The sequence below is a fragment of the Micropterus salmoides genome, unplaced genomic scaffold (assembly GCF_014851395.1).
Source record: "Micropterus salmoides isolate LMB-PRFRI ecotype aquatic unplaced genomic scaffold, ASM1485139v1 Ms_hic_scaffold_16, whole genome shotgun sequence".
NCBI lineage: Eukaryota > Metazoa > Chordata > Actinopteri > Centrarchiformes > Centrarchidae > Micropterus > Micropterus salmoides.
Window position 1 is genome coordinate 25,864,071 of NW_024040707.1, and position 26,989 is coordinate 25,891,059.

Sequence of the window (26,989 nt, forward strand, 5' to 3'; positions counted from 1 at the left end):
ATCTTAAAGTGGATGAATGGTTTAAAGGTTTAGCTTCAGCCACTCCAAGAGGTAATGATACAATTGCAAACCTGACCAAACGGATCTAAACCACTGAAAACAATATACACATTTATCTAATTAACAGTGTTCTGTAACATCCAGTTTATAATCCATTCAGAGGAACATATTTAGGTGTTGGTAAAGAAGCGGTACTTGAGCACATCTGATAGGGATGTAGGGGCACTACTGACTTATGACACAAAAATCCATCTCTGAACACAAGGAGTGAGATTATAACCTCAAATACAGTGAAGATATGTGAGATTCATTCAAAAACCAAACACATGTCCATAAATCAAATGAATAAAATGTGTACAGTTTATTAACCTGAACAGATTCCAAAGAGCATCGAAAAAAGAGGAAACAGAGAGAGGGAGAGATCTTTAGAACATTATAACAATAAAATTCCCTTACATATTGACAAAATACAGACAATAAAATTAGATTATCATGTTTAGAATAACTTCACACTCTTTTTTGTTTTTGAAAGGAAAAAGTTGAGTCATTGCACTTTCATTAATGTCAAATATATCAAACCTCTGATATGTAGAATCAAAACAGCTGGTCCTGATTTTCAAATGAATCATACAAGATGCAGTTTATATCTGCTGTTTCTTGTAAAAACACATCACTCATATACGCATCATAGCTTAGAGGCCGCTGTACAACGCACCAACCATTCTATAACAGTGAGGAGTGGGCTATTACTGGCTGGCTTTAGTGTCCACCATGACTTTTAACTGTCCTTATCTCAACATAAATAATGTGCCTATAAAAGTTAATGATCTACACGTTAGTAATGAGACATGTTCAACAGCAATAAAAAGGTATTTTCTGGTTTTTCTCCTGCGCTGACAGTAATACGTTAGATTTGTTCTCATTATGTTCTTGAAAACACCACAGAAAGCAGTGAGGCTGATACAGACAAACACCAGCGACAGCAACAAAGACGTAATGAAACTATCAGTTATCAGCTTTTGCAGAAGGGGCTTACTGTTCCCATATCTTTTTACATTCCACTTGATTGTCTTTGCGTTTGTGTATTTGGTGTAATATTAAAAATAGATTTCTTTTAGTAATAGGTAGTACTTGTTGTCCCGCTGAGGAAACGTGGCTTGTTGGATGTGTATCCTGGTTCAGCTATGCTCTCTGCTCTGAATGAGCTGTTGAGTCGGTGTGCTGTGGATGATACACATTCATCCTTTTGTAAACTGCAGTCCAGGTACACTGTGTCCTTGTTAAGCTAAAGTATGGTCCAGGTGAGCTGAGTGTTGAGCCTGTCAGTTACAGAGCCAGAGTGTTGCAGTGTATAATATGGCAAGCAGAGCCTGAACACATGTAGCCATCAGATACTGCAACCCAAAACCAATTTAATGTTTCTACAACACTGTTTCTCGACAGCTCCAGAGTCACAAGGAATAGTTAGAGGACAGAGAGATGACCTCCATGACAAAGCCAAAGGGAGTAGTGTGGTGTTAGTGTGGCAGTCTTGTTGGATTTAGGCTGCTCATGCTTGAGACAGAGCGCACCAGGAGTTCTGTGAGGCCATGGAGGTTGGGGTAAAGGGATAATCCTCATATTTAATGTCCACATGTCCCGATCCTATGCTGTCTAATTGAGAAGCCGTCTGCAGAGAGGAAAGAGATGTTAAAATTGAGCAGAGATAAATACAGGGTCACTGACACCACGTTTGAAAAAGGTTATTTTAAAAGGTTCACTTCTCTGATTTAAAGATTAGTCAAATGATTCATTATGAGGAGTGGTCAGTCTGTGAAAGCAGCTGTTAAATGTCTTCTGTGGCTCTGAAGGGAGCTGTCTAATGTCGGTGAAAATCTTGATTTAAGGCCAAGGTCACAGCAGCAATTAAAATGTCAAACTTCTGCAGCCAAATCAATTAATTTCAATGGACTCGCTGTGATCAGTGGATTTACTCGCAGGACAAAGTTTTGCATTGACTTAAACTTTGGTGACAATGTGAATGTGTGCCATTTATGTGTGCCAATTGAGTCCAAAATGGAGGAAGATATTGTAGATTATTAGCTATATTGCACCATCTGGTAGTCACTATACATCACTAAGAAACTAGAACCAAATATTTTGCAAAGATGCCTAGATATGTGCTACTTCCTGGTGGGACTAAACTACTTTATAGGTATGCAATATTAAATCCCTGGAGTGCCCATTTAAATCACCAGATATTCAAAGACAAAGAAAAAATGACATTGCATAAATACATAATTGCCACATACTATACACAGTATGGCATTTATGTGAAAAGGAGGTTTACCGTAGTGGCAGATGTGACGGTTTGTCCAGCGTAGGGTGAAGGGGCCATGTTGGGTTCACTCTTAATAGTGGAGGCGTGTTCTGAGACTGAGAGGGAGGTTGGGGAGCTGGTGTCAGAGGTGGTGGATCCTGAAGAATCACAGTCAAATGAGTTATTAGAAAAGAACTATTATTACATTGAGAAACTTTTTGGATTTATTTTGCTGTGCCGATTCTGATTTATGAACACTTCTACTAATCACCTTTTTATTCTAGCATGTCATGAGATATGTAATAAATCAAAGTAAATCAAAAAGTCATCTCCTCCACTTATTGCACGTCATTCATCCCTTTCTCTTCATCTGTTTGCTCTACCTGTGGATGTTTTATTCTTGGCCATCTTGGGTTTGCGCTTCCTGGTCTGAATGCTCTCCTTCTTCATGGCCAGAGGTCTGGGCACCTGTAGGGAGTAGAGCAACACACATTAGTTGTGAACCTCCCAGTCCCTGATACACCAGAGGCCAAGGTGTCATGACAACCCACACAAGCTCCCCTCCCACGCTGCCGCTCTGATAACAATGACTACAGTGCCCTTGGAGAGGTTTTACACTGCGCAAATAATGAACAGCTCCCTACTGTAGCAGAAGGAGCTGTTTTACATACAGGTTAGTGGGAAGTGGGAGACATTGTAGGCAAAAAAAGCAATAGAGCAGCTTAGGAGAACTAGATCCTATGGTGAGACCTACCCCATGCAGCTTCATGTAGAGGCCACAGGCGTTACACACAGGTTCTCCCTCTGCGTTGCGTCTCCAGAGTGTGGTGGTGCTGGTGTGGCAGTTAGTGCAGCAAAGGCCGGCTCGGCGAGATGTGGTCTGCTGCAGGTACAGACAACAAGACATTTCAATCAAAGTTTGATTTTTGTTGGCTGAAACCCAAATGAGAAATCTCAGCACAGTCAGAAACAGGCTAACTTCACACTTTGTATCCTTAAACTGTAGTTTGAGAAAGTTGAGTTGAATTGTTCCCTCAACTTTTAGAATGAATTGCAGGATGTTCGTATGCAGTTTGGCAAAACAATGATGAATTATCCCTCTGAATAGCCAAGCAATAATTCTAATAACTCCTTGGTTGGACAACCTTTTAAGACAAATAATTATGTCTTTCTCACACCGTGGTGTGACTATCAGCTTGGCACAAGTGTGGAGCAAAAGTACCACACAACAGCACAGAGTCACGTTGCTCTGGAGAGCCTCGTCTAAAAAAGGCCCGTCCAAGGGCAAGGTCACTGCAGGACAAATAAAAACAGAGAAAACAGCCAGCGGTGGAAGGAGATTATCAGGCAACTCACAGCCACAGCTGCTCTGGAGAGGCAAGTTCCTGGGAAATACACAGCCGTGAAGCCTTGACACCCTCCCTCATCACCCCAGAGATCGTTCCATTTTCTAAATGCTCTATGATCACAAACAGGATTTTACCTGCTAGGATTAACAATTCACATAATAGTGTTTTTTTTTTTGCTATTTAAATTACTTGTGTCCTATTATCATTACATTGGTGGAAGAATTTAGATCTTTTATTTAAGTCCAAATGTACCATAATGTAAACCCCATTGTTAATAAAAGGCCTGCATTCCAAATTTTACTTCAGTAGGGTAAAGAAGTATTATCATTAAAATGTACTTTAGTATCAAAAATAAACACATTCTTAATGAAGAGTGGCACCTTGTGTTATTTTATTACATGTATTTGATTACATTACTGATGCATTATCGTGTAATCAGCATTTTAATGCTGTAGCTGATCAAAGTGGAGCTAATGTTATGGTGGTTTAAGCTATGATTGTGCTCAAACAATTATTTGACAGAAATCAAATTAACGATAAAATACATTTTTCTGAGAGGACATTTTGAAATTTCACTGTAGAAAAATACAGGTCTGAATAATAAAGTGAATGATGGCTGAATTCCATTTAGCTGCTTGAATTTCAGGGTCCCGGTATTGTTCATGCTGGCTCATTGTCACACTGTTATGAATAACTGGGACACTTGAATATAACAGAGCCATTGTTAATGTTATCAGTAACAGTTGTGCTTTTCCTATTGTGCCAAGTCAAAATATCTGCAGTGAAAAATATTTGTTTGGAGAATCAATTAATTGTTGAATTTATGAAGTAAAAATATCAAACATGCCCTACTTCCAGCTACTCCAATCTCAGGATTTGCTGCACTTCACAGTTTTATACAATTGCAGACAGAATATCTTCAGATTTTGGACTTTTGGTTCTGACAATCTCTGCAGAGGTAAGTATTTGCATCCTTTACTCAAGTCCATCCTTAAAACACTGGCCTTGTGCACTCCTGGGGTAGGACCCTCCTGACTGTTCCCACAGCTGGCCTCCCTGTTAATTTGTTCATTTTTAAATTTACATCTATTTTATTTTATTGATTTATTTATTTAAAAACATGTATTTGTTAATCTACCTCATGCTCATCTCTATCTTACAAAAGAAAACGCATTTATATTTTTGTTGTTTTATCTTGACTGTATTTTATCTTGTTCTATATAACAAAACTCCTTTAGTGTGTTACATTATTACACTATTTTATTATTTGTATTGATGCATAAAGTTGTAAGCGGCATTTTAATGTTGAGGGGGTCTAGAATTGAGCTAAGTTTAAAAGAATTTATCGCCAAATGATCAGGTCTTTTGAATAAAAACCCTAATCCAGGCCTACTTCCGTGTGTGTTCCTCCATTATCAGTGTGTCTTACCAGCCGTTTCTGTGGTTTGATGAGCGGCCTGTTGATGCCGTTCATCTTGTGATAGAGGCCGCAGGCGTTACAAAGGTAGTGCCCGGTGCCGTCCCTGCGCCACAGCGGCGTGGACACGGAGCCGCAGTTGACGCACTCCCTGCCTTCAGTGCACATCTCGTCCACCAGATCTGAACACCGGGAAGAGACATATACTGGATTAGACTGAATCCACGTTGTAAGGAGAACATTTTAATTACGCCATCACCAGCGAGACCATTCAGATAAAAGGTATGAGTGTCAAACAGTAGACAGCTGATGTGCCATAGGCCATAATTAATTGATATTTTAATTATTTCTCACTTAACTTTAAACTATTATGTTTCAAATGCATTTTTATCAGGACAACCCTCTATCCAACCGGCGCCATCTGTAAATCATTAACCTTTATTGATGTCCAATAATAGCCTATCCCTTTAATAATTCTAAAAGTCGAAAGTGTACTCCTGACCTTCTTTTTTGCTTCTCCTATGAGAAGATTCTGCTGTCTAACAGTTGAATGTAAAATCACAATCTGGAAAAGACAACATTCCTGTTTGCTAGAGAACTTTTAAAGGTTGCGTGGATGGGGGTTCTGTGTACGGGCCAATGCATGATGAATAGCCGGCGGAGGAATTTAAACCCCCTCCATTCCCTGTGCAGAAGAGACATCAACCCCCCCCCCCGAATCAATCAGGAGACAGACCGATGGAAGAATCTGTTTAAGGGGGGCGGGGAGGTGTGTTATCAGGCTGACGGATCCAGGGGTCCCCTCGATCCATCACAGCTCTGACAGACGACGGACTCCTGGCATTAATTGCCCAAATTCCTAATCCCTCAGTTCAGAGAGACAGAGCAAGGCGGACCCGAGAGAGATCAGGACAAAGCTGTGCTGGGGCTGCCTTGCTTTCTTTGAACTTGTGATTTCGGTTTTTATTTTTGCAGAAGAACAAAATAAATGCTGAGCTGTTGGTTTGGGACAACCAAAACTGCCCTTGCGCTGTGCTTAACTTAAATAGCCTAATCTTTTAAGATCAGGTTTAACTGTTAAATTTATAAGCTATGTCATAGACTGTATATTCACTATTAATTACCACGCACAACTAGGAAGTATTCAGTAACATCAATGAAGTAACACCATTATATATAACATACAAAATAATACAGTGATGTATTCTTATCGATGTCAGGACCTTTTAAATTGTTGGTGTGAAACTCTTCCTTACTCAACCAACAAAAGACAAATAGACAAAATTAGATTTAAATGATTTTGAGAGGTGCAAAACAGTGTGAAGGCCAACTCATCCAACACAAACTGCAGAACAGGGCTCTTAACAAACACTTCAAGCACCGGTCTGATTGAAACACTCTTTTCTTTTATCTTGGACAACTTCAAACGCTCGTGTCCCCCAAATTCTAAATGATTCCTGCAGGTAGAGAAAAGGCCTGTCTGATCAAGGTGATAACGGCTCCGATTGTTGTGTCAATTGCTCTTTTCAGTGTGGATTGAACTCTGTCATCAATACACTGGAATGTTGCTGGCGGATTAAATTAACGTTTTAATTGATTGCTTTTAGCGACCCTCTCTTCTGAAGAGTGTGTATTGTCTAAATGTTGTAGGGTTAATGTAGGGGGATGTTTAGAAGACTTTGATTGAATCGCGTCCTCACACCCCATGACACAACTATTACTGTTTTTGGCCTCTCTATGACCTCCTGTAATAAATAATAGCCACAGCCTCATATAATCTGGCCTTTACAACACTTGATAGTAAACTTTAAAGAACCAACCACTGCACTGTGGGGGGGGGTCGAAATAACGAAAACATACACAGTAAAAATAATTGATTTTAGTAAAAAAAAATAAAAAATTAACAGGGCCATATAAAGCGCAGAAATCAGCCAATATTGATGTACATTGGATGATGTCTTGAGATCAATTAAACAGCAATAGTCATGGAGAAATATGGACAAAAATCGTTATCTGTTTTGGATTTAAAGTATTTGGAGATGAAGGCCTGCAGGCTAGAGCATGGGGGCTGGACATTATTAAAATTAGAGCACAAATAAAACAAAAATCCCCACGAATCGTTTTGAGACAAATTTAAATATACAACCGTCGAGTATTCACGGCCAGATCAGCTGCTGGTTGTTTGGCATCATGACAAAATTATATTTGCAATAATAAAAAATGCTCCACTTTTTCTCATATTTCTTCTACTGATTTGCGCTTCTTTCTTTTCAAAATTCTGATATTACATTTCAGGGTTGACCTCAAGAATCAAAGTTCACTTCATGTTCGCTAAGCAGAGGCTAGGTTTGGGACCTATGCTTACCCAGACTGGACTTTCTCCCAGACAGTCCTCCATGTCGTCCCTGCAGACTTATCACTCCGCTCTCGAAGGGTCCAGGCGTCCAGGAGGACGTCGCCATCTCCGGGCTCATGTACGCATAGGGGCTGGAATAGGAGCCTCCAACCGAGCGCACCAGAGCGCTTCCGTACTGATCCGCCCGTGCGCCGTTCCCGAGAACCAGTGGGCTCTGGTAGGTCGAATCCCGACCGGTGTTGCTGTTGACGGGCGGGCTGTGCGAGTAGGAGAAGCCGTGCGGAGGGTGAGGGCTGCTGGGCGTGAAAGAGGAGCCGTCATTGCCGGTCTGAGGCCAGCCATGGTGCCCGCCGATGCCGTGAGACTGGTGGGAAGAGTCGCAGGTCTGCAGGTAGGGCAGGGTGGGCAGCATGGCAGGGACTCTGGTGGTGGGGACGTAGACCGGAGAGCTGGCCGAGGGGTGGATGTAATTCCCGGTGTCATGCGAATAATGGGACTGGTTGGAGGACAAGGCCAGGCTTTGATACATTTTCAAAACTTTTCCGTCCTGTTTGGAGTATGGAAAATACAGGGAGGATTTCTTAGGCTGGTCTCAATCCTGTGGAGGTGATACTGTCCACGCGTAAAGGCACTTCCACCGTCTCCAAAAAGAAGTTCCTGTGCCTTTTTGAATGAAAATCGTGTGGAGATTCCGTCCTATGAATCAAATAATTACAGAGATAAGTCATGAACGTGAGAGCAGAAGAAAAAACTTTCATCATTCACGCTGGTAAAGTTCCAAGGCATCTAATTGTATCTGTCATATGAGCTAGTTTTATGGTTTTAAAATCCAAAAAACAATCGTCATTGTTGTCATTTACTAATAAGAAACTAATCTATTTGGCTAAAGCCACGCATGAAAATAGACCTGAAAAAAGTCCAACACTCATTCAGTATCATCAGTCATATTTCACCTGTATCATTCTGATTGACATGCAATGGATTAAAATCACATTACCAATCGCTGATATCTGCCCTAGAGGCAACTATCAGCGACCCCAGATATCCTGCTGCTCCGCAGTGCCTCATTAAATCATAACCATAACGGAAACCAAATCAAACAACACAACAGATAGCAAGCTCAGTTCCATATCTACAATGCAATGTATTTTCTCTATATCAACAGCAACTCAAATCACATAAAACGTTGATAATAGCACTTGCTGCGTACGGGAGGAACACAATTTCTTTCCAAGGGCTCTCAGTGTATTATCTCACCAGATAAGGACGGTCGGGTGATAAAGCAGTCCGGTCCTTTAGTCGTCCAAAACCTCAATAGAGGAACGCACCGGGCAAACCTTGTCACTCCACACAGATAGAGAAGGGAGAGGGAGCACCGCGGAGCGTCTCCAAATTGTTTTAACGCGTAAAAGTTGCGCGCAGTGATCGGAGATAAATTAAACCAAAGTTGTTTTTTTGGTCCAGGACGACTGCAGTATTTCTCTCCCTGCCGGTGTATCTGGAGATAGTAACTGTAGCTGATAATTGCTGATATGGGTGTGCTCCTATTCGCTCCTCAACTGGAAAATTTGTACGGGAGAAAAACACGTGACGCAGTCCACTGCTCCGAGGTAGGCCGAGGTGGGGAGAGAGGGAGGGCGGAAGAAAGGGAGGGAAGGAGGACCCCTGGGTGTCGGAGAGAGGAGGAGAGGGCCCACAGCTGAGGGCCGAGGGGTGTAAAAGTAGGCTAATAGCTTTAATTGCACCTGTAGTTACCTTTTGCTGGGTGTTAAATCTGTGTTTTATATTTAAGAAGGGCACCACATTGGAAAAACGTAAATCCAGGAACAAGAAGGAGAAATCCAAAAATCTTAAGGAGGCCCGTTTCTACAGGCTACTTGGTTTTTTAATACGTTTTGTGCAAGAAATTACTCTCATGTAGGGGATTTCATTGTGTGCAATGGTAGGCTATTTAGGGAGATTATGATTGTGCACGAATTCCTTTTCTGGTGGTTGTTTATCTTATGATGATAATCCATCTTTAAACTCACAACATCATTAAACAAGATTAGATATTATAGCCTCCTGGCCTCACCTGCTCTGCCTCTTACTTTAATATTGAATCGATTCCAAATTCAAACTGGGGGCCTAACCAATTTAATGCATAATAAGTGACTATAAAATAACGCACCTAACGCCTTCATTATATATTGATTTAACACGTGTTGCTGAGTGGAAAATAAAAACACATATTCAGCAAAATGTAGCTCCCTGCAAAGAGAGAGTTTTTATGGCGAGATAAATGTGACTGAGTTCTCTGTAAAAGCTCCGATAAGAAATACGACCAATAACTAACCGTGGTGTAAGAACAATAACTTCATGTTGTCCCGAGCTGCTCAAAGGAGACAGTGGAAATAATGTAGCAGCATGAAGATGTGAAAGGATAATGGACACTGACGCTAAAATATAATACAATAAAATATTATATTATAATTATATATATATATATATATTATGCCACAACCAATGTCATAATTCACAGTAAAAGACCAAAGCACAATTGTTTTTGCTGATAATCAGGGCCTATATAATATAGTCTATACCTGACGACTATACAGTGTATATAGTCGTCAGGTATAGATTATATTATATAGGTATTATAGATTATATAAATATGGTGGGTATTTTTCGCAGATTCCTTTATATATTTAAATTTAACTTGTTTTTGGACAACAAAAATCACACACATAAAGGATTTGGTATTTCTCCGCCACAGTGAGGCTCTGAAAAACAATCTAGACCTTCAGGTGAAGAAATAAAATTTACGGAAAATATAGGGTCATAAATAAATAAATAAAATGAAAAATCTGAATAATTAACACATTTTTCAGACTTGAGAAAAAGGTTTTTAATATTTTGAAATATGAAAATCTATCGTATTTGTTCTTAACATTCGTAAGAAAAGTTAAAGACGGTCATCAGATCAGAAATACAGTTTACATTTTCATCTTACATTTTAAGGCCTTTAACGTAAGTAAACACTTTTATAGACCTTTATAGCACAGCCCGACGAAGCTTATTTTCGATTAAGAAAAATCAACAATAAAAGTGAAGGTGACATCATGAAAACAAGAAATTATGCTCCTTAAAAATGATCTTTCGTTGATTGCATAATATTCAGAGCATTGGGCCTGCTATAAATATCATTACCTACATATTTCTCCGTGCAGCCTGGCTTTCCTGTGATTTAGTTTTTATTCAGAACCGCTTGTAGATGAGTCACAGGCCTTTCAAAGACTAATAACATTAAGGACTGACACTGTAAATGTCTTTTGTCTCGAGCCCATTAATTAATCCTTCCGTTAGTGTTCCACATCCGTCCATCTCCGTCAAGGATGAATGGAGTCTGCCTGTCTGCTTCCCTTCATCGTCTAAATGCCGAGCACTTGATGCCGATTTGTGAAACGGCTTCGCACCACACATCTAGTGCTGCCTGCAGATATTTAGGCTACATTCATATTTGTAGCATTTGAAATAGCGTGCGTTTATTTCACCGCTGACAATCATTAAGTGGCCTGTGCAATAATGCAGACCTTGTTAGTTTATATTAAAATGTGACACAGAAGATTTAAGATTTTATTCAAAAATTATTAGAGATAAATTTCTGTTTCTACAATTATTATTTTTTTGCCTCTTTGCAAGTGAACATTCAGATTAACTTTGGCTTTACATGATCATAGTTTTTTTGAGATAGGCCTACACTATATTGCCAAAAGTTTTGGGACATCTGCCTTTATGTGCGCATGAAGGTTAATGACATCCCATTTTTATCTGTAGAGTTTAATATGGAGTTGGCCCAGCCACTGCAGCTATAACAGCTTCAACTCTTCTGGGAAGGCTGTCTACAAGGTTTAGGAGTGTGTTCATGGGAATTTTTGACCACATGCAACCAGGGGGAGCCGGGGATTGAGCCGCCAACCTTCCTATTAGCGGCCAACCCGCTCTATTTCCTCTGCTCTAATCATCCCAAGGTGTTTTATTGGGTTGAGGTCAGGACTCTGTGCCGGCCAGTCAAGTTCTCCACACCAGATTCGCTCATCCATGTCTTTATAGACCTTGCTTTGTGCACTGGTGCGCAGACATGTTGGAACAGGAAGGGGCCATCCCCAAACTGTTTCCAGTTGGGAGCATGAAATTACAAAATGTCTTGGTGTGCTGAAGCATTAACAGTTCCTTTCACTGGAACTAAGGGACCAAGCCCAACCCCTGAAAACAACCCCACACCATAATCCCCCCCTCCACCAAACTTTACACTTGGCACAGTGCAGTCAGGCAAGTACCGTTCTCCTGGCAACCGCCAAACCCTGACTTGTCCATCAGATTGCCAGACAGAGAAGCGTGATTCGTCACTCCAGAGAACACATCTCCACGTCTCTAGTGTCCAGTGGAGGCGTGCTTTACACCACTGCATCTGACGCTTTGCATTGCACTTGGTGATGTCAGGCTTGGATGCAGCTGCTCGGCCATGGAAACCCATTCCATGAAGCTCTATATGCACTGTTCTTGAGCTAATCCGAAGGCCACATGACGTTTAGAGGTCTGTAGCTGTTGACTCCGCAGAAAGTTGGTGACTTCTACACACTGTGCTCCTCAGCATGCGCTGGCCCCTCTCTGTGTTTTTATGTGGCCTGCCACTTTGTGGCTGAGTTTCTGCTGTTCCCAATCGCTTCCACTGATTTTAGACACCTGTAGCCATGGAAGTAATTGGAACACCTGAATTCAATGATTCGGAGGGGTGTTCTGAAACGTTTGGCAATATGTACGTATGGGTCGACAGAGTTACACCCGCTGCAGCAGCCAAGCCTCCAAAGCTTCCAAAAACACATACAGTTATTACTGCACAGGTAATTCCTGTGTTGACATCAATTTAGCCTCCTTATCTTGGGTCTCAATTCTAGTCACAATTGGAATTTCATCACCCTCATATTTATAAACTCTGACTCAAAAAAGGTTTAGATATTATCTCCATATGTGTTAGTGAATTAAGTGCAATAATGACAACTACCATCTAAAGTATAACAATTTATTTATATCATTTACATTAGAATTTTCCAAATTATAATGTAAGTTTTTTAATCTTACTGTAATGTTCTGATGAAATCATTAAAAATTCATAAATCATGGGCAAGGTGATGCTGAGTCACATAATTGGGCAGCAGCAGCCGCAGCAGGCAGCAGGATAGTCCACAGCACTGACTTTGAAATCTCTCCCGTACACAAAGAACACATACGACTCTCCCTTCCATTGGTAGGTTACCTTGGTAATAGGAAGCAGCTCAATGGTTTGACGCTAGAGAGAAAGAGAGTAAAGAGGGAAGTTTGTCAACAAGATGAACACATTCCATATAGGAATACAGACTGTGTGAAAACCTCTGAAAATACCTGCTGCAAAATGCGTGAATATTTCAAATACTTGTCTTGGTGCTCTCTCAGTAGCCTTTCTGAGACTTGTACCACAGTTGGGTCAGGGAAGTTTGTGACTGGATAAACCTGCATCATAAAAGAAAGTCAGCATCTCTTTATCTGATTATTTTTTGTTGTTGGATAATTCTTTTTCTCTTTCTGCTGATTGCTTTTACCATGTAGTTAGAGTCTGTGAACAACTCCCTTCCAGGCACATTGTCCAGTTTGGACATCTTTAAACCACTGGATTGTTCAACAGTGTGTTCTTCAACATCGTTATGCCTGCAGAGGTATGAAGTATAACAAGGCAAGTTTATTTGTATTGCAGCTTTCCAAAAAAAGGCAGTTCAAATTACTTTTAATGTGAGACGTTGGTACCATACATTTCCACACAATCATGTGAAACAAACACACATAATTAAACAAATGAATGCCTTTAACTGCCAGTACTGACCAATAAAGGGAAACATAAAGACATGTTTTAAAACACAAAGCCAGAAAAACTACACTGACCAGTTCACAACAAGGTTGAGGGCGGCTATGACCATTTTCTGGCCTGAGCAGACATCACATGTGGTCTCACCTGTGCCACCGCATAGGTAACAACTGTTAGGAAAAATTATTAGGTATATGTAATTGTATTGGAAGATGTTTAGCATTGTGTATTAATTTTTTATTTTTTTTAAAGATAAGAAATCCTACATTGTCCTCCCACTTCCACCACAGACGATGCAAAACTGCCTGTTTTGACCATAATAGACAGTACCAAGCCCACCACACCCACTGCATATTCTCTGAAAGACAAATAACAAGTAATGATGAACCTCATCTCCGGTATGTGAACGCCTTCTGTCAAAGCCTGTGATGGTTACTCACCCTTCCAAGCCCGCCACAGGAACCGCAGGTTGTGTATCCACTAGCAGAACAGTGAAGCATCTCTGTTGATCAAATGAAATTCTGTTAAAAGCATCGAAATGTTGATATTGAAACAGAATAACTGAATCCAATGAGTGAAGGTGACGCAGCCTGTGGTCTAGTTATGAAAACTCTGTTTGCATTCAGCTAAAACAAATAAAATGTATATACCGTCTTGCTGAATGAGAAGATTAATATAACTCTACGGTATGCATAGTTAAGCTAGCAGGCTGTTAGCTTAGCTTAGCATAAAGACTGGAAGCAGGGGGAAACAGCAAACCTGGCTGTCAACAAAGGTAACAAAACCTGCAAATCATCACCTGTAATGCTTAACATGTTGTATTCTGTTTGTTTAAGTGTAGGAGTGTGAAAACAATAGGTTTATAGGGTGGTTATGCTGCACTGTTTCTTTGTCGGGAGCACTAAGGCCCCATCTACACTACTCCATTTTTGTTTTAAAACAGAGAATTAAAACGATCTCTGTCCACACCAGCATCTTAGCCGCGTATCAGAGTTGATCTCCGTCTACGACTGAAAAAGCACATCTAGTGGCCGTTCACGTACACTGGGAATGCGCGTGCCGGTGTAAACATGAAGCAGATGGTCCATTCCGTAGTTACAGAAGGCGAAAAAATAAAGTACTACAGACAAAGAACCACACCATATTTTTTTTGCATGGACCAATAACAAGCTGGGACCGTTACTGAATGTAACACAGGAGTGTGGCGGCCGAAAACCGACTGAGAGTCGTCACAAAGTAAATACGGCGACATGCACAGTACAAGTGTAGGCTATAAGTGTTATTTGCACAGTACAAAATATTTTAAGAAAAATACCCCGTCAAAAACAGTCAGTAGCATCGTGTTTCTACTTTGCATGACTTATAAGACCCAATCAGAGAGGCAAAAGTGAACTCTGCGTCATCGTTTCTAAAGTCCTCCATCTTCACTAAAATGCTACCCCGGAGATTGAAAACAAAAAACAGGGTCGGCAGCGTTTTCAAACTTCTCCGTTTTAGGTCTTTGTTTTCGTACAAAGGTAGCAAAAGGTCTCCGTTTGAAAACGAAAACGCAGTAGTGTGGATGGGGCCTAACTTCCTGAAATCTCAGGAAGCCTGTAAAACAGCAACTTACCATTTTTAAAGTTTGGTTTATGTCTGTTCATGTATTCTCCTTTTTTTGGCATTGATATTCTCATCTAACTCTCAGCAAAAAAGTAATAAGCATATTTCCCAAGATGTTGAACTCTTGCTTTGGTATAATATATGCTAGTTCACTTCCCTGCTTATACCGCAAGCCGAAAAGTATTATATTTGTTCGTGAGCTTGCTAGTTAACACATTAAATGTCATCGCCCACTTATGTATTATGTACAGTGTGTTCTATTGTGTTATGTTTGTGTAGTTATTCCCTCCTGAAAGTTCAGAAAGACCACTGAAGCATTTGTAGATCAAACTACCATCACAGATGCTGTGTGTGGAATCTCAACGATGTGACTGTCATCCTGAAAAAATGGGGGAACATTAACTGGAATCTCCCACGGCCCGGGCGGGGTTTGTCCACTGTTGTCTATTTTCTCACCTGACATAAACACACCATATTGTTAGAGTTAATGTGTGAAGATAGAGAAAATGTGTTGTCTCAGATGCATGTTTGCAAACAGAGCTTTACCATAGTGCGGCCTTTCACTCCTCTCTGTAGTTCGTGTCTCAGTAAACGTCACCAGGCGATACTAACGAGGGCAGAGCATGAATAGAGCAGAGTGAAAACACAAATTATAAGAAGAAAGAAGGGCCATTTGCCCCATATGTTACACCTTAATCTTCAAAAAAATCACACTTAGATTCTGCCAGTTCATCTCTATTAAGCTTCAGTATATTAAGGAATTTCTTGCACAATTACACTTAAAAATATAAACACTTGCTGTCCTGTGTAAAAAAGATGATCACATATAATAGCCTACATGTATTTGCTTTGTCTGAGGGGGATAAGACTGCTTTGTAAGACTGGGAGATCCTCTGAGTGACAAAATCATAAATATAACATGCAGTTCCATGTCGGTAGTGTGTAGCTATGTTTTAAATATTCTAAATGATTATGGAGTCTTCGTCTCCATTTCTGCCGTGAAGTGTCGGTGTCTGTCTTACCCTGTATGTATCGAAGGACTCCATATTGGTGATCACTCCCTGCTCTGCTGGCTTCGTGCTGTAGCAGCGTTTATTTGATGCATACTGGATGAAGGCTTGTTGAGCATCATCCTTGCTGAGAGATGGGAAGCTGTGAAACAACAGACAATTCTGAAGGGGTGGGCTTTGAAAGCAGTGGGCATTTAGAAGGCAGGGATGATCTCATGAAAGACAATGCTGATTTCATTATGGGAACTGTAGGATGTTAAAGTACCCCCAAATTAAAAAACATTAAATATCCTGAGGGATTTTATTTGTCACTACTAGTACTCTTAAATTTAATTATGTAAGAAAATCCTGCTTTTGTTTAATTATAAACACCATGGGAGTCTGTTTAAATTTGCAAAATTTGTTTATATTGCTAGTGAATGTGTTCTTGTATCTGTTTTTAAGTTATTACCAAACTTCAATAAACTTTATTTGGATTCAATGAAGAGAACAAGAACAAGAACATATAATCACATAAAAATGTGAAAGGCACTATACATATTCATAACCAATTATTTTAGAACTGATGTAATGGGTATGGTGTGCAAAATAAATGTGAAGCCTTACTCCCAGTTTTGAAATGATGGTGGAGGTACAGGTTGAGGTTGTTGGTCGAACAACATAGGAGGGGGAAGGAATCCACCTGCAAAAGGTTTAGCGATGCTTTACATGAAGTCACTAAATGTCATACAACAAGGGATCATTCATGGCTGTGCAGTGGAATCACAATGACCATGTTTTAACAATACAAATATCATTCTCAGCAGCTGTGTGTGCAGCCTGTTCTTATGATTCAAGCCGTTTACTGTACCTCCACCCTCTATTAGCATCTTCTCATAGCCAGGTACACTGTTGTATCATGGAAATGAAACAGCAATTAGTGTGTATAGAAAATCACATGTTTATTTAGATTTAGATCATTTGATCTCAAAGATTTAAAACCATAAATAATAAATTAATAGATTAAAATGTAAAAGAATCTAAGTAATAGTTACATACATATTTTTAGTACTTTCATCATTTGTATTCTCAGAAATCAGACTTTAGTGGATTTAGTATTAAAGTCCAAATTCCAAAAGGTGAGTTCATATTTCATGATGACATTTTTCCTAATGACTCCTGTATTTCATGTCACCATGTCACTGCTCCCTCATCTTTCAGCTAATCACATATCCCTAGCCTCTCTGGGCAACCTCACCAATTGCATCTTGTTGGCCAGAGTGACCACAGAGAAGTACTAGTTTTCTTCTTTATCTTCACAGAGGTGAGTGTTTGTCTTTGAAAAAGATTTAAAAGAATTAAAACAATACTAACGTTGAATTTACAATCTAACTGTGGCTTCAGTTTGACTTAAGAGCCCAAGTCAATCTAGCTAGTTACAGCTAGGTATAAGTAGCACATGTAGCCTTATTAAGCTAAATGAAACCAGATGTTTTTACTGTGTCTGTACTGTGCAGCTAGCAGCTAGTTGATTTATTCAGAATTACTTAGACATTATTGTTGCTTTAGCTACAGTAACCTGAGCTAACTGGCTAAATTTAGTGGCAGCTGTTGAGCAGCGCTTACAGATGCTGGGGGCATGTGATTGGCTGAAAGGTGGGGAGGCGGTATCTCAGCCTGTTCTCATTCCCAAGTTATCAAATCCCTAGATTTGTCATTCTACTAGCATCTCATACAGAAGCACGAGGTAGCCATTAGCATCTTTTTGAGATGCACCGGGCTGCCGGAAAGCCTTTTAGAAGTCAGGTGACATATAAAGTACCATAACATACAAAGTGTCTTATGTCACATGAATTATTACGAAAACACAAAAGTTACCCAAACCATGACCTCTTCCTATACGTAACAATGTAGTTTTGGTGCCTTATCCAAATCCCACTGGGTTATTTCACTATGTTAACTATGAGTTAAAAAGTTGTCCTTCTGAATGAGATGTTAACGGGTGCGAGAAAGCGCCAGTATTTGACGGCCTGGTTCAGTGGCTGGTAACTGGTAACTCTACTGTCATGAAAAGTGACATTATCAAAATCTCACGGTGTAATAATGAGAGATGATTTTGAAACGGGTATTTTGAAATAAAAAAGAATGATATTAAAAATACTGTAAGAATAATGTCATAAATAATTGAACAGTTTACGGGTTTATATATTTTAGCAGCATAACACTTGAGAGGCTTTACACATATTCATAATCTATCTATTGTACTCTGGTGTGCAAAATAAATGTGAAGCCTTACTCCCAGTTTGGACATGATGGTTGAGTTTCAGGTTGAGGTTGTTGGTCGGACAACGTAGGAGGGGGAAGGAATCCACCTGCAAAAGGTTTAGCGATGCTTTACATGAAGTCACTAAATGTCATACAACAAGGGATCATTCATGGCTGTGCATTGGAATCACAATGACCATGTTTTAACAATACAAATATCAGTCTCAGCAGCTGTGTGTGCAGCCTGTTCTTATGATTCAAGCCGTTTACTGTACCTCCACCCTCTGTGATCATCTTCTCATAGCCAGGTACACTGTTGTGTCATGAAAATGAAACAGCAATTAGTGTGTGTAGAATGTAAAATCACATGTTTATTTAGATTTAGATTAGTTGATCTCAAAGCTTTGGAACCTTAGAGAGTAAATGAATCATTCAATTTTGAAATAATTTAAGTAATTGTTAAACCTTTACTGAGTTTTATCAAAAGTACTTTCATCATTTTATTATCATAATCAGACTTGGATTTAATATTAATCTCATCCCAGACATTTTCAATCCAAAGTGAACAAATTCCAAAAAGTCTATTTTTATTTCATAATGACATTTTCCCAAGGACTCTTTTATTTCCTGTCACTTTTTATTTAATGTTATCGCTTCCTCACCTTTCAGCCAGTCCCATATCCCTGGCCTCTCTTAGCAATCTCCCCAATTGCATCCTGTTGGCTAGATGACCACAGAGATATAATATTTGTCTTCACATACAGCTGAGTGTTTATGTTTGAAAACAATTTAAAAGAATTAAAACATTGTTGCGGTAACTAAATTAAGCAGCTGCTGCTGTTAACGCTAGATCTTTAGTTTGAATGCAAGCTCACACGTCAATCTTAGTTAGGCCTACCAGCTAAGTAAGTAGCATGTGTAGCCTTGTTTAGCTAAATGAAAGCAGATGTTTGTTACTGTGTGTGTATTGTACAGCTAGCAGCTAGTTGTTTGATTCAGAATTACTTGGACATTGTTGTTGCTCTAGCTACAGTAACCTGAGCTGACTGGCAAAATATGGTAGCAGAGCCGTGCTAACAGATGCTGGGGGCATGTGATTGGCTGAAAGATGAGGAGGCGGTAGCTCAGCTCGTTCTTTTTCCCAAGTTGTGAAATACTGATGTTTGTCATGTCCCTTGGGGTTTCATACAAATGCACGAGCCCATTCTCATCTCAACGCTTTCAAGTGACAAAACATAGTTATTTGACGCTAAAGGTACCCTTTAGCTTTGTGCTTTGTTATCCTACCGCAGTCACGCATGACTCTGTTCAGAACAGAATAATGGAGCTGCATGGTAGTCAGTCTTTCAAATACTGCTTGCAGCTAATATTTACAAATGAAAACTTTCACCGTGCAGCCAGCCTGGTCTCATAACATATTCATAACCTGATTATTTTAGAACTGATGTAATGGGTATGGTGTGCAAAATAAATGTGAAGCCTTACTCCCAGTTTGGACATGATGGTTGAGTTTCAGGTTGAGGTTGTTGGTCGGACAACGTAGGAGGGGGAAGGAATCCACCTGCAAAAGGTTTAGCGATGCTTTACATGAAGTCACTAAATATCATACAACAAGGGATCATTCATGGCTGTGCAGTGGAATCACAATGACAATGTTTTAACAATACAAATATCATTCTCAGCAGCTGCTTGGGCAGCCTGTTCTTATGATTGATGCCGTTTACTGTACCTCCACCCTCTGTTGGCATCGTCTCATAGCCAGGTACACTGTTGTGTCATGAAAATAAAACAGCAATTAGTGTGTAGAAAACCATATTAGTAAGTTTATTTAGATTTAGATCAGTTGATCTTAGACCTGTGGAACCTTAAAGAATAAATGAATCATTGAAATGAATTTAAAAAAAAATAAAAATTTGTCATTGTCTTGAAAAATGAGATTATGAAATGAATGTGTCATAAGAAGAGATGCTTTTGAAACAGGTATTTTTAAAAGAGAATGATAATAAAAATACTCTAAGGATCATGTCTTATTTCACAATTTACTGGTTTTCTTGTATATTTTGCACAATTTATAAGGTTCCATACAACATACCTAAAAAGTATTTATGGTAAGGTGACAAATCAAAAACAAAGACATTTCTCAAACCTATCAGTTACATTTATAGCGTAGAATCTAAATATTATTTTATACTAAATTAATTATAAAGTATGTTTAAGGGTAGTAAAAAGTAAATGTGCAGGAGTTAGTGTGAGATGCCATAAAAGAAAAACATCAATAATCTAAATAGGACAACAGTGTACCCAAAAACTCACTGAAACCAAAGAATCAAGTGACCACAAATATGATAACTGAGTCATTACAACCTTTGTTATCACTAATAAGTTTACTACAACCACAACTACATGTAAAACACTCACCTGTCTTGTGATGGAGAATCCATTATCACCCAGAAAAATCAAATAAAAGCACACAAAGACACAATCGTCAGTTTCTTTATAGCCATTTGAAAAAAATGGAAATAACAGAAATCCACAGTTCTCTTTTTAAACTTCCTCTTCTTCTTCCCTCTCTCATTGCATACTGTGGCTGATGTTGACACTGTTTAAAAGAAACATCACTTGAAATAACGTACATTAGTTTCTGCCTAGCATTGAAAAGAGTGGGAATAATATTAAGTAACAGAGCAGAGTAGAGTTGTGTAGTGTAGAAATGCTGAAATTCTTTGATTGCCCAAGTTGCATGCAATCCATCGAATCTATCTGCCACAGTTAATTAATGTCATGTCAGCCATGTTAGTTAGCTTATTTATCATGTATCACATGTACATTTCATATAAAACAGTAACACATTATTTTAACCCCCTTAAGTAATTACAGCACTCTGCGTGACAACTAGACAATCCGTCTCCCCGATGAATGTCATTAGATGTGCCTGAAATCTTTGGAAGAAAGTTAGTCAGTGAACCTTAAATTAATCAAATCACATCACAATAAATTTCACTGTATTGTCTAAAAGAGTTTGATCAGTGGTGCAAAAAGGTACACAAGAGCAGCAAAACACAAATATAACACAAACGAAAATACACAAAGTAAACAAACAGGGAGAAACCATAAGGGGAACAATACCAGAAGAAGCTGTCGCCTTCTAGGCGTCTTTGTCATGTACATATGTTATCCTTACATGCAGTAACTGCAAACTACCCACCCTCCCTGATGTTCAGTTGTTCTTTTTGTCAAACTGCTATTTTCGATGTCAAAAGTGACGCTTAAGCTCAACATGTCCCAGATATAATGAAAAATTTTGACATTACAAAATATTCTAATGAATCATACCAGTAATAATCAAACGAGTATTCACTCATACGGCCTCATCCTCAATCATAATACCCAACCATAAACTCTGTGTGCACCACATGCTGTAACCTTAATCTTTCACCCTTGAGAAAAAGCCAACGAGATGGTTTAGCACATGGAGTAATTCTCGTCTCTCAGTACAGGATCAGATAGCGACCTTATGAATGAGGTGACTGGTGAGGGCCACTCCGCCACAGCCTAATTTACACAGTCTATCACGGCACTCAACACGGCTGTGTGTCGGAGGGCCCGTGGCGCTATTACAGCTCCCCCCGGTCAGTCTTTGGTTATGTCAATAAAAACTGGGATCCGCAAATATGGCGCATTCCCACTGCAGGCCGCATATCTGTGTTTATGTCAGTTTTTGGTAATGTTTCTGTGGACTGACTGATAGGCCTATCCACCAGGGAAGCATTTTCTCTGGATAGAAATGCCTTTAAACTTTGATCACTCTCTAATGTGTCACTGTCCTTTACGGCAGCGTTCTTTGGACTGGAATGGAATTTCAGCCTCTATCTTCATTTCACATACACATGCCTGCAAGATAAGTTTGGAATTTTCTAAAGGTATTTATTGACTATGAGAGAACAGGCTAAAGTTGTGTGTGTGTGTGTGTGTGTGTGTGTGTATGCTCTCTGTCTCGTTTTAGAGGCATTTTCTCTTATTTCTTGTCAGTGGTGCAAATTGATGCTATGATCACTCCAGATAAAATCTTCCCAGTCTTCATTCATCACTGAGAAAATGTTATCAACTCTAAACAACCCCTAAAATCATAATGAGCAGTTAGCAAAGACATGTTGAAATATCTCCTATAGGACTGGTAATGGTGCAGAGGAAGGTTAACAGAGGAGCCGACACTCAGAGAGGAGTGATGCGCAGATACCAGCTATTGTTACAGCTGATTTCAGCTCAGCGGGAGGCAGATTTGAGTTGCATTTTTCCTCTTTGCTCGATGGCAGATGTCTGCGTTCCAATATGTAGGGAGTGCGTTCAAATCTCATCTCTCCACATTGGCTGGATGTAAGTGATGTGTGGAGATTGTCTTTGGTCTGGAGAGACAGCAGAATGTGATGTATGGTTACAATCAGTCGCTGTGTGCAGATCTGGAGACAAGATGTGCAGTCTGGCCACAGGAACCAGAGCATTGTTTTAGTGTGGGAAATAATGACACCTTATGACACACACACAGAAATGTTTGCGTGTCATTGGATATAAAACCCCCAAGAAAGAGGTATTTCTGTAGAGCAGTCTCACTGTGTGAGTGTGTGTTTTTCATTAATTAAATAAAATACAAAGACCCCTTTTTGTAGTTTAAAGAAAACCAGCTGTGTGTCTTTGATACATGTTTAAAAAGGTCATTGTTTCTTCTCATGACAATACAAACATTTAGAAATGGGTGTGTGTGTGAGGGTCAAAAAGACCTTCTGTTGCCGCGGGACAACAATATGCATTAGAGAGCTGTTGACAGAATTCCAACGAAGAAAACAAACAGCGTTAGTCACAATACAGGGAAATTTTTTGCGAAATTCCTCAACCAGTCAATATTTTAACATCGGCATTGCTCCTATGATGAATGCCCCTTTTAAGCATGTTCTTGTCAAATAGCTGATAACTCAGACTGGAGCTAAATTGTTCCGTAATTCTGTTTTCCCATGATGGATGTCTTCTTTTCAAGTTAATCATCGTTTTCTGCCACAAGCCTTTCCAAGACCTCCGGCAGACTGCTGTGGGCCGTGCAGGGTGGGCAGGAGGCTGGCCTCTTCCCCTTACATCGCATCTCTGGCCTATGCTGTGGTCAGATCATCCCAAAAATGTGAACTTTCTCCTCTTCTCTAACAACTCACCCTCAGTAGACTTCTCCCAGAAATATGCCAGAGTACACAGGCAGCAGATAGAGGGGAAGAAAGGATTTAGAGGTTTGGAACACACCCCTGGTGCTCTGCTTGCCGGGGAATGTGAAGTAGGAGTCAGGCTAATCTCCAGCACCCATGAGAGACTGGCTCCTGTCTGCCTGGCTGCCACTTCCCTATCTGTGTGTTTCATTTCATCCTGTCAGGCCCTATCTGGGCTTCCAGTGATGCTGCTACTGCTGGGTTCAGACCCAGGGACAGCAACACCACTAGCCACTATATACTCACGTGGGACTGGGAATACTTGTCTTTCAGAGGAACAGTATCGTGTTATCATTTTATTATCTTTCATCAGTGATTCTGAGCCAATGTATAAACAAAGACTATTAGTTCTTGTGTTACATGTGTTAGTTTGGTGTAATGCATAAAAGGGAACACAGTCTATTGCTTTAAACATCAGTTTGATTGATTTAGATGGATTTATTTTCTATATCCTTATGTATATGTATATCTGAATAAAACTAAGAGTCTATAGCCTAAAAGCTGAAAAACTAAGCCGCACCAGCAGCTCTGTGAGGCCCATATATTAAAAACAAGAACAAATGTTAAGATCTTCTTCAGACATGTTTAAGACATATAAAAATACTGTCTGGAATAATAATTTGTTTCTGTGATTTAAGGTGAGCACAGAGAAAACTTTCCCCTTCAGCAGATGAATGTGAAAATAGCCTTAGTGTCAAACTCTGCACACACAGAGCACATTTGAATGCATCCGGCTGAAACATTAGTTTAGATGTGACCTATAAATTCATTATTCATTATTCATTATTATACCCTATGAATTATTATAATTTCCAAAGTGTAGTCACACAAATAATTTGCCAATAACGGCAAATGTTTTGCCGACATTAGAAATTATTTAGGTCATGTGATTCTACTATTGAATAAGTCTTCAAAGATACAACATTTTTACCGTAAAACACAGTACTTGGTAATAATAGTTAAATGCTTCCAGTAAATACGTGATTTTTTATATATATATTTTTACAGTTCATTCGGTTCAGTGTTTCTCTTTAGCTTGTTTTTGTTTGTTTGTAACATTTGTTAACATGAAAACTAGCACTAAACACCAAGTATATTAACGGTATTTTGGTCATAAACCAAAGAATTGGACAAATTAATTGGACAATGCTAAATGAAAAGTCAGACGTTCACCGAAGTTCACCAAAGTTCACAACTCCCATAGATGATAAATAAATAAATGTCTGTGCAAAAATCTATGCCAATTTGTGTGCAGTAATTCTTTCTGACCCTCAACCAGAAAGAATACTCATTTAGCTGGTTAAAATTGAAAAAAGATGGCTCAGAGATTGTCGAACATTTAACATATTTTTATTTATATTTTATTTTAACATCCATTTTTGTAACAATAAACAAATTTAACAAAAATATGTTTTAGAAAAATAGAAAAAATAGAAAAGGAACAGAAACAAAAGGTCTAGAAAGACAATGTTTTTGAGGGAAGGTGGAATTCCTTTCACATGAATTTAGGAGCATTCACCACTAGGTAGTTCATGTAAAACACTTCATTTTGATGAGCTGTATCTTACGGTAACATAATGGTCTGTGTGTACAGTTTAACTATCCAATAAACTATTAAATATTCAACACTGAGATTACTTATTTGAGCAATCAGTTCTCTTCTAAAAATAACATTTGTATAAACTGAACTTGACGGAAACATAAAGCTGACCACACATTTTTATAATGAGGAAAATGATTAATTAACATCTGACAAGTCACAAAAATACTGATGTATCAGTAATGGTTCACTGACAATGTATTTCATTTATTTCATGCCAAAACATTCTATTGCACAACATAATATCAGCTTGAAGTGACTACAGTGTTTTAAACTTTTTAATGGCTATTTTATTTTGGTTATAGTTATGGAAAGACTGCGATCTTTGGTTTAACACAGAAAGAGTCCACCATGAATTGATACACAACATGATTATCAACATCCTCTCTAACCTAAACCAACGCGCTTCTGCTGCCTAAGCCACAGACTGCGGCTCTTGATGCGAACCTTAGACTCAAAGTTCTGTGCTTTGTATACCCAGTCTGACCACCTCCCTGTGTGGTTCATCATTCACTCATAGACATATTGCTTGTGAACATAATCCTGGCAGAAACTGCGTTTGTCACCACAAAACCTGATTGGGAAACAATTACTATAGGAGACAGGGACAGTGTACAGGTAAATTCTACATTCTACAAGTAGTTATGTTTAACCCAGTAGGACACAGAAAGGTACAAAGCAAGATAACTTTTTTCAAAGAAGAGTAGAGGGAAACTACTGCATCACTTTGGTGTAGACTAAACTAACTTAACAATTATAGGATGGATTGGCACCAAATCTTCCACAAAAATGAATGGTTCCCAGAAGATGTTTCCTGGTGATCCCCTGACTTTTCCTTTTGTGTTACCAGCAGTTTGCCAAAATTTAGCAAAGTTTGTCCAGTGCTTTGGTTTATAACTAAATATTTGCTTTGTTTTTGCTGCTAATTAGTTAATGTTAGCATGCTTACATGCCAAACGAAGATGGTAAACGTGGTAAACATTACCTGCTAAAACGTAGTTCTTAAATTTCCAACACATTATGGTTGCCAAAGCTCCAAATTGGCTGTTGCTGACTGGTGGTCTCATAGTGAGATCTAGGACCACCGTTTTGGATGAACACTAAAGATTTCATCACTTTTCTCTTAAAAAATGTCAACTTTCGTCTTAGACAGCCCAAAATCACACAGTCTAAAGGAATCTTTAGTCTTGTTTGGAGGTGCGTGAGAGAAATAGATAAACAACCCTGATCTGGTTTTCAGCCACATTTCTTGTCTCTGATATCCTTGAGTTGCCGTCTGTCTCCTCTGTATATATGAAACCTGTTGCATGTCTGTAATGAAAGAGGGACACTGCTATATTACTCTTCCTAAGGTTTTCATTCCAGTTAAATGGTGTTTTTGTGGACTTTGAGTTCCTCCTTATCTGAATTGAGGGTCCCACAACAGTGGGAGTCATATGTTTTTGTAAATCCCTGTCAGACAAAATTTGATTTGATTTAGGGCTTTATAAATTAACTTGACCTGACTGTTCAGGGTAAACACAAGATTGCAGTAAAATGGGCTGAATTTACAGCTAAAAGTTGCTACAATTCCCCTTGTGCTTTCAAAATATATCACTTGATCTACATTGTGTAATTCCACCACAGCCTGCCTGCTCAGCGTTCTCTCTCAGTGCCGAGTCTTCTGGCAGCTTGTAATATTGAATCATTGTTACCTATCATTACTCTACTTAATCTCCTGCAGATCGAGTCTATTTTTGACCAAACAATGATGAAGAGTTAAATAGGGTGTGAAACGTCTTCCCCCACAGTCCCATAAAATGCCAATTTACACAGATCATTTACCTGTGGTTCAATCGCACGACGAGGAGCCTCGCGACCAGCTGTCACACAGGCTGCTGGCAAACATGCAACACTGGCAGTGGGAGGAGATTGCCTGTATGTGTGTATGTGTGGGAAAGAGAGACCCAAAGGTGCTTTTTGAGGGCTTGTGTGCAAATGTGTTTCTG

The 26,989-nt window shown here is 39.3% G+C and overlaps 2 protein-coding genes across 2 annotated transcripts; both read right to left on the reverse strand.

Moving 5' to 3' along the window:
* Positions 1–337: 337 nt before the first annotated feature.
* gata5 (GATA binding protein 5) lies at positions 338–8,979 on the reverse strand. The gene is made up of 7 exons (XM_038723493.1): positions 8,679–8,979; positions 7,431–8,117; positions 5,078–5,247; positions 3,054–3,182; positions 2,683–2,767; positions 2,330–2,457; positions 338–1,669 (listed from the first exon to the last, which is right to left on the reverse strand). The coding sequence occupies exons 2-7, from the start codon at positions 7,948–7,950 to the stop codon at positions 1,550–1,552; spliced, it is 1,152 nt and encodes a 383-aa protein (XP_038579421.1). The 5' UTR covers positions 7,951–8,117; positions 8,679–8,979; the 3' UTR covers positions 338–1,549.
* A 2,718-nt stretch (positions 8,980–11,697) lies between these two features.
* Positions 11,698–20,755, reverse strand: LOC119905199 (protein SSUH2 homolog). The gene is made up of 17 exons (XM_038721976.1): positions 20,574–20,755; positions 19,885–19,922; positions 19,641–19,716; positions 18,431–18,468; positions 18,187–18,262; positions 16,762–16,799; positions 16,518–16,593; positions 15,924–16,053; positions 15,448–15,508; positions 15,233–15,357; positions 13,950–13,956; positions 13,740–13,801; positions 13,566–13,657; positions 13,377–13,469; positions 13,040–13,145; positions 12,843–12,950; positions 11,698–12,750 (listed from the first exon to the last, which is right to left on the reverse strand). Exons 1-17 carry the CDS (start codon positions 20,594–20,596, stop codon positions 12,601–12,603), a joined length of 1,299 nt encoding a protein of 432 aa, XP_038577904.1. The 5' UTR covers positions 20,597–20,755; the 3' UTR covers positions 11,698–12,600.
* Between the last annotated feature and the right edge of the window lie 6,234 nt (positions 20,756–26,989).

Coding starts and splice junctions, on each gene's coding strand:
- gata5 (XM_038723493.1), bottom strand. CDS start 7,950: ATGTATCAAAGCCTGGCCTTGTCCTCCAACCAGTCCCATTATTCGCAT. Junction 3,183..5,077: donor TCAAACCACAGAAACGGCTG/GTAAGACACACT, acceptor CTGTACCTGCAG/CAGACCACATCTCGCCGAGC. Junction 2,458..2,682: donor CAAGAATAAAACATCCACAG/GTAGAGCAAACA, acceptor GTGATTCTTCAG/GATCCACCACCTCTGACACC.
- LOC119905199 (XM_038721976.1), bottom strand. CDS start 20,596: ATGGATTCTCCATCACAAGACAG. Junction 16,800..18,186: donor CCATCATGTCCAAACTGGGA/GTAAGGCTTCAC, acceptor ATGATACAACAG/TGTACCTGGCTATGAGAAGA. Junction 13,658..13,739: donor CCTGTGGCGGGCTTGGAAGG/GTGAGTAACCAT, acceptor TTTGTCTTTCAG/AGAATATGCAGTGGGTGTGG.